Source organism: Panulirus ornatus, chromosome 6 (genome assembly GCF_036320965.1).
Source record: "Panulirus ornatus isolate Po-2019 chromosome 6, ASM3632096v1, whole genome shotgun sequence".
Taxonomy (NCBI): domain Eukaryota; kingdom Metazoa; phylum Arthropoda; class Malacostraca; order Decapoda; family Palinuridae; genus Panulirus; species Panulirus ornatus.
The window spans coordinates 15417158-15425393 of record NC_092229.1 but is presented as its reverse complement, the minus strand read 5'-3'; the positions used below and the strand labels follow the sequence as shown (position 1 = coordinate 15425393).

At 42.8% G+C, this 8236-nt stretch overlaps 1 protein-coding gene and 1 non-coding gene across 4 annotated transcripts in view; both read left to right on the top strand.

The window, feature by feature from the left end:
- The window catches only part of LOC139749084 (uncharacterized), a 140765-nt gene that overhangs the window by 119202 nt on the left and 13327 nt on the right, over positions 1–8236 (top strand). For all 3 annotated transcript variants that reach the window (XM_071662611.1, XM_071662610.1, XM_071662612.1), the window contains 3 exons: positions 3269–3521; positions 6246–6347; positions 7688–7844. In XM_071662611.1, coding sequence (XP_071518712.1) covers positions 3363–3521; positions 6246–6347; positions 7688–7844 — 418 coding nt within the window. In that variant the 5' untranslated portion in view covers positions 3269–3362. The remainder of the gene's footprint in view (positions 1–3268; positions 3522–6245; positions 6348–7687; positions 7845–8236) is intronic.
- Positions 1836–1906, top strand: TRNAG-GCC (transfer RNA glycine (anticodon GCC)). The gene has a single exon. It is a non-coding gene; the product is annotated as a tRNA-Gly (tRNA).

Here is an 8236-nt window from a genome sequence, read left to right as displayed (position 1 = left end):
GTTAAGGTGTTCGGGGTCTGGTTAGGGCCCCATACATGACGGTACCTGAGCAAGTGTCGTGACCCTAGTGAGGCAGGTGATGAGTATGGGTCAGAGGAGGAGGGTGTAGGTTGTTCCCTCCCTCCCATCGCCCCACATGCTCACTGCTACACACACACACACACACACACACACACACACACACACACACACACACACACACACACACACATTTCTAAAAGCGACATGAAGGAATTGAGGAAGAGTCTTGCGCTGGAGTGATGTACAGGTTGGTTGTTCTTGGGAGGAAGGTATTGGCACTAAGGGAGACGTTGTGGGAGAATGTCACACCTATCGTGAAGAGAACAGACCGGGAGGGTGTGCTGAACTACGGACCAGTGTCTCTAACGAGTGTGGTCTGTGAGACACTGGAGGAGATAATCAGAAACCAAAGAGACGACGAGAACTTGCAGAGGAAGAAACCACCTGAGTGAGACGACAAGGATTCAGAAGGAGGAGATCATGTGGAGTGAGGCGGTCATGGGAAACAATCCCCTTAGACCTCTACGAGAGAGTGAGCTCTGTTCTAGAGAAATGTGAAGGTTGGATGATTGTGTGTGTGTGTATCTGCACATCCCTAAAGCATTTGACAATGTACCGAAAAGGACGGCTGGTGAAGAAGTTGTTTTAGAATACGTGGGAAGAAAGGAGGAGATTCCTGTGGCGAGCTGAACATTACCTAAGTGAAAGGGAATATAGGACGCCTGTCAGAGGAACCATCTTGAGATAAGTGGGGTGACCAGTGGCGTGCCTCTGAGTTCAGTGCTGAGACCAAAGCTCTTTTTTCATTTATATAAGTGACTCGCCAGAAGGAATGTAGCCATACTTGTGGATGATGCAGGAGTTATCAAGGAAGGATAATGAGGATTCCATAAACATGGAAGGAAACTTAGACCACCTCCAGAAAATGTCCTAACGTATGGATCATGATATTCCACCCCAGTAAATGCAAACTAACGAGAATGGGATACATTAAGAGATGACCTCGATCTGTAGACTATATAGCAAGGACATTAAGCTGGAGAGATGTATGTGTGAGAGGGACCTGTGAGTCGACGTTGTCCTTAATGTGTGTCTCCAGATGAAGCTGTCTGGTGGGAAATATCAGAACTACATACACGGATGTACATATATGGGGAAGGGAGGATTCGGTGAATTGCTGACATCGTAAATTAGTTTAGAAGTAGAATATGCTTCTCAGGTGTGGTCACAACACTTGAAGAAGCACAAAGAATTGATAAAGAAAAATAAATTCTATGGAAAGGCAACAAAAATGGCACCATAACTGAGAGGGCAGAGTTGCAGGGAATGGTTAGAGGCCCTGAATCTATCACCAAGGAAGAGAGAAGAGTAAGGGGTGACCTGATCACAACCTTCGACTTTTTCAACCAAGTTGATGGCGTCAACAGGGAATAGTTTTTCGAAAGATGCGAATATAGAACAACCAGACGCCATGTGATGAAGACAGAAACTTGTTAAAAGAACAAAGGATACCACAACATATATAATATAAGATTGATGGACAAATGGAATGAACTGGGATCGTGAAACTGTGATTGTGGAGTTGTATGAGAACAGAGAAATTAACGAGTTCTAGTCCTATAAGAACCCATATTCCCCGTCCTGTACAAAGGTGATTACAAAACAAGTAATTACAATGGTACACAACCACACCTCTGTGTACATAAGGTGATGACGAGGTCTACGTATATATAAGGTTAAGGCCAAAGCCAACATGGGTATAAGATTTCCCCTTAGCGAAAATCATGTTATAATCAATGCACTCAATACTCATAGCATCGGTGGTTCAGTGGTAGAATTCTCGCCTGCCACGCGGGAGGCCCGGGTTCGATTCCCGGCCGATGCATCCTTTTTTTCTTCCTCGAGACGAACCGCTGTAGAACTCGCTTCTCGGTTTTATGTGATTTAATCATTACAGACGCGCACTCATACGTAACACGCCATGAAAATGCGAACTTTTAACTCCATGACTCGACCACGAGAATGGTCGTGATGTCACCCATCTGTGACATCTCGGCCGCTAGAGGCGCTGCTGCACACCGTCACAATAGCCAGACCTGAGTCATGCCGCACCCCCACCCTGGCGGCTGGCTGGGTGACTCAAGTCCCGACCCTCCCCGCGCCCACCCACCGGTTATACAAGAGGTGCGGGGGAGGAAATCATCGTGCATCTAGAGCAGTATCCCTTTATTTCTCTCATCCGTTTTCTGTGTTTTTCTAACGACACCTTACTAATTCCCTTCCCCTCCCCCCTTCCTGACTCACGTACACCCACCTTGACCCAGGCAGTGACCAAGTTGCTTTACATGAGTAAACCCAGGTCACTAGGCTTGTACAGGTCACTACCTGAACACCGTTACGTCTGCTTTGTCCCCGTAGGGACAGTGCCATAGCAGTGCCTCCTGGAAAGGTATTGATCACTGTCCTGTAGAGATAGTGCCATGGCAGTGTCTCCTGGGGAGGATTTGGTCAATGTCTTATAGAGACGGTACCACGGCAGTGCCTCCTGGGGATGAGTTGGTAACTATCCTGTAAAGACAGTGCCACGGTAGTGCCTCTTGGGGAGGTGATATTCAGTATCCTGTAAAGACAGTACCACGGCAGTACCTACTGGGGAATTGATGATCAATGTCCTGTAGAGGCAGTACCATGACAGTGCTTCCTTGGGAGGTGATGTTCACTTTCCTGTTGAGACAGTACCTCGGCAGTACCTCCTGGGAAGGTGATGGTCACTGTTCTGTTGAGACAGTACTACGGCATTACCTCCTGGGAGGTGATGGTCACTGTCCTGTCGAGACAGTACCACGGCAGTGCCCCCTGAGAGATGCATTAACCCTTCACAAAAGGTATAGTCAGTGTGCAGTGTATCTGCTGTACGTGCTCGACTACCGTCTTCAACCAACATTAGTCTGCCGAGTGTAGCGCCGTGTTATAACCAAACAAAATACCTAGTAGATAAATTTCCATTAAACAATATACAGAGTCAGAGATGAATAGATGTTAGTGACAACCAAAATATTCAGCATAGAATTCAGTCAAGGGAATCTTTTGACATAGATGTCTCTTCCATCAACTTCATCATCCATACTCACCATTCTCAGAATAACATCAAAATGTTTAATTTTTGCCAACTATATACTTTGTTTATGCACAAAACAAATGCTGCTGAATCTGTGTTAATATTCATGAAGTCTTTTCTTCTTTGCAGAGTTAGCCTCGGAATATACTCATAGAAAACAGAAGTACCATAATCAAAGAAAACAAGTACCACAGAGGGACGACTTCAGTAACCGAAGACCATCATGATGCGCCTCTACAGGTCGTCATCATTCATGCATCCCCGACAGTCTCTCCTCCACCACTCCCTCCAACGCCACCTCTGCACCCTCCCTCACCTCCTCTTTCTTCTTTTCCTTTTCTTCCTCACCTCCTGTAACAATGGAGTAACAGCGCAAGAGAAGGTAAGTCAGAAGTGGTAATATTCATAAGGTTTGTACACGTTTTTATGACACGTTTTTGCAGACAAAGATGTCAAGACTAGAACTCAATAGCTCCTTAAGGCTAATAGATAAAAATTTATGAGCAAATGTTTTTCTTCGAATGAGGCTAAATGCTTTATCTTCAACAGGATTATCATTAGGAATAATTTACCATTTGAAACACTGACAGCAGCATCATAGATACGTATAAGAATAGAACTGATATATACTTCATTTCTGGTCCACGAATAAATTTATCCACAACAGACTGCATACTTGCCCCTCTTTCCAAAACTCTTGCATTCACCTCCCTAACAACCCCATCCATAAACAAATTAAACAACCATGGAGACATCAGGCACCCCTGCCACAAACCAACATTTACTGAGAACTAATCACTTTCCTCTCTTCCTACACGTACACATGCCTTACATCTTCGATAAAAACTTTTCACTGCTTCTAACAACTTACCTCCCACACCATATATTCTTAATACCTTCCAAAGAGCATCTCTATCAACTCTTATCATATGCCTTCTCCAGATCCATAAATGCTACATGCAAATCCATTTGCTTTTTTAAGTATTTCTCACATACATTCTTCAAAGCAAACACCTGATCCACACATCCTCTACCACTACTGAAACCACACTGCTCTTCCCCAATCTGATGCTCTGTACATGCCTTCACCCTCTCAATCAATACCCTCCCATATAATTTACCAGGAATACTCAACAGACTTAGACCTCTGTAATTTAAGCACTCACTTGTATTCCCTTTGCCTTTGTACAATGGCACTATGCAAGCATTCCGCCAATCCTCAGGCACCTCACCATGAGTCATACATACATCAAATAACCTTACCAACCAGTCAACAATACAGCCCCCCCCCCTTTTTATATAAATTCCACTGCAGTACCATCCAAACCCGCTGCCTTGCCGGCTTTCATCTTCCGCAAAGCTTTTACTACCTCTTTTCTGTTTACCAAATCATTCTCCCTAACCCTCTCACTTTGCACACCACCTCGACCAAAACACCCTATATCTGCCACTCTATCATCAAACACATTCAACAAACCTTCAAAATACTCACTCCATCTCCTTCTCACATCACCACTACTTGTATCACCTCTCCATTTGCCCCCTTCACTGATGTTCCCATTTGTTCCCTTGTCTTACGCACTTTATTTACCTCTCTCCAAAAGAACTTTATTCTCCCTAAAATTTAATGATACTCTCTCACCCCAACTCTAATATGCCCTCTTTTTCGCCTCTTGCACCTTTCTCTTGACCTCCTGCCTCTTTCTTTTCTACATCTCCCACTCATTTGCATTATTTCCCTGCGAAATTCGTCCAAATTCCTCTCTCTTCTCATTCACTAATAATCTTACTTCTTCATCCCACCACTCACTACCCTTCCTAATCTGCCATCCTCCCACGCTTCTCATGCCACAAGCATCTTTTGCACAAGTCATCACTGCTTCCCCAAATACATCCTATTCCTCCCCCACTCCTCTTACGTCCTTAGTTCTCACCTTTTTCTATCCTGTACTCAGTCTATCCTGGTATTTCCTCACACAAGTCTCCTTCCCAAGCTCACTTACTCTTACCACTCTCTTCACCCCAACATTCTCTCTTCTTTTCTGAAAACCTCTACAAATCTTCACTTTCACCTCAAGATAATGATCAGACATCCCTCCAGTTGCACCTCTCAGCACATTAATATCTAAAAGTCTCTTTCGCGCGCCTATCAATTAACACGCAATCCAATAATGAAACACGATAAGTTTCCAAGTGCGCTTTCGTGTGATAATCACATCATCAGGGGAGACACAAGAGAGAAATATAACAGTCAGTTGATATACAACGAAGAGACGTAGTTTTTGACGTGATTAAGCAAGGCATTTGATCAAATGCCCTGTTTAATCACGTTAAAAACTATGATCATTGTATTGACTGGAGTAAGGCCATCTCAGTTATCAACTCTAACTCTATTACCACGAGAAATACCATTAAATCTTCTATTATTGAATACACAAAGAATTATAATCTTGATACTAGTGATGGTCTATACAAATTGGATAACTTTTTTGTTGATAAAATTTGTAAACAATGCACCTTCTTGTCCACATAATAAGTTTATGATACGCACGTTGTCTGTCTTGGACAATCACATGTTTACCAAATGGCGTCCCAGCTACGTCTCTTCGTTGTATATCAACTGACTGTTATATTTCTCTCTTGTGTCTCCCCTGATGATGTGATTATTACACGAAAGTGCACTCGGGAACTTTTCGTGTTTCATTTTCCCCGTGGACTCATAGGAATATCTTGATTACGCGCAAAATTGAGACCCTTTCCAATATATATATATATATATATATATATATATATATATATATATATATATATATATATATATATATATTGTAAGAGAGGTATCTATGGTGAGATGTGTATAAGGGTAGCGAGATGAAATCCAGTTTCTCTAACGCACCAAAAAAAAAACAAGAATATGGGAATCAGAATGGAGGGAGGAGGTCCATATGGAGATGTTAAGGCGTTCACAGAGAGAGAGAGAGAGAGAGAGAGAGAGAGAGAGAGAGAGAGAGAGAGAGAGAGAGAGAGAGAGAGAGAGAGAGAGAGAGAGAGAGAGACTAGTACTACCGTCAGCCACCACTAACCACAACCCCTTGGTTCTTGACAGGAGAACAGGACGTACCCTATGCTGAGCGAGATCCCCGACACCTCCTTCAGGTGTAGAGGACATGCGGCAGGATACTACGCCGACCCGGACACAGGCTGCCAGGTACTCCAGTGGCCGCCCAGTCTCGGGGAACACCTCTGGTGGACGCCATAACTGAACGCGACCCTCTTCTTAAACGTTGTGTCTTCTGTTCTGTGTGGAGTGGTGGAGACAACCGACAAATGACAGTCCAGACACTTGAGGAGTCAGAAACAACCAGTGACAGCCAAAGAACTTGGTTATAAAACAGCCTATCATTAACACAGGACCCTTGCAGCTGCTTAATAGGCGTAAGGAAAAGCAACGACCCAATACATAAACACGGCACAGACTAGTGAAAAAGAATACCGACCAATGACAGCCAGAAACCTGTGGGGAGGAACGGACCAATGACAGTCCAGGATCATGGGAAGAAGGAACATCAGAGGCTTGTAGAGAAGAGGAAATGACCAGTGCCGACAAGTGAAGGTTCTCTTTAAGCAATTCTGGTCCATGTTGGCTTAGGGACGTGTGAAGGTTTATCAGCCAGTGAAGACTGATCACTGGTGGTGATCTTAGCTAAGCGTAAACCAGAGTCGATCAAGACATCTCAATGAAGACTTCCGAATTTACTTTGACTATATTAGATATTGTAATCAAATGACTTTTAAGAGACTTGAATATTGTAACCATACTTTTAACCTGCATGTATCTTTTTTCAAATAAAATAGTACCTAGAGCGACTAATTTAAAAATACATTTGCCTGAACTTACACTACATCATTGTAATTCAGGCTTTAAGAACTAGAGTTAATAATGACTACTTTATTCTAGGAACCAGATCATGGTGTTCATCAAGCGAGCAATCTCGCGTCATCAACAATTTGCGTTTGATTCGCTAAGTATTTATTGGCAGATTAATGCATTATATAATCTTGGTCGAAATAAATATAATTCAGAAACTCAAATTACCCTCTCTAGACTTGATATTTCTTTGATATAACTTAAACATTAGCTGATAAACTTTGTAACTTTAGAATTATTTAATGGCCTCATTATCACACGATCATTTACTGAGCCATCAGCCAGTAAATCAGTCATCAATCCACATTATTTGAGCATTTGTTGTCATCAATCCACACCACTAGAAGGTTTGCAGTTTGGCAAGCTGACAGACTGGAGGTTATGTTATGTTCTCTAGTATTATGTGTGACGCAGTCGAGACACAGAACAACCTGTGTTGTAGTGTTCCAGTGTTGTAGGGTGAAGTATTATAGTGCTACAGAACTGCACTGCAGCTTTGTAGTGTTCCAGTGTTGTATTAGTTTGTATACCTGGTGTGTCTCCAGGTGTATTGTGAGCGGCATGAAAGTAGTTTATTTCGTAGTGTTCCAGTGTTTCTAGTGTTACTAATGTGTTCCCAGGTGTATCACATGTGTGATACATTAGAGAAGCAGTACTCCTACCTATGCCCCAACCACACCCTCTTCAACCAGAAGTTCATGGTGTGCGACCACTGGTATATGGTCAACTGTTCCTCCTCCTCCGAGTTCTACGAGCTCAACAGTCACATTGGAGAAGGTAAGGCCCTTACCTTCATGTCTTCCCTCTGGTGTCTGTTGTAGTAAACTCTGCATTACCATTTGCTTTCATTGTTCTGGGGTTTTCTGTTATATTTTGACTGATCTGCATTTTGCCGTTGGTGTTCTCTTTTTTCCTTGGTTATTCTCTAATTTGCATAAAGTGCAGTACTTGTTTTTTGCCTTAAGTTGTTCTATAATCTGTTGGCTGTTTCTTGTAATCTTTACTATTTCGCAGTTTTACCACGGTTCTTTAGTACTACATTTTACATGCTCTTTATCTACTTCCTCACTGCCTTATTTGTTCCGTTCTTCAATTTAATCTCTGTAGAATATTTGTTTCATACTTCATAATAGTTTCCCACAACCTCATGTCGTCCATGGCACTGTTTC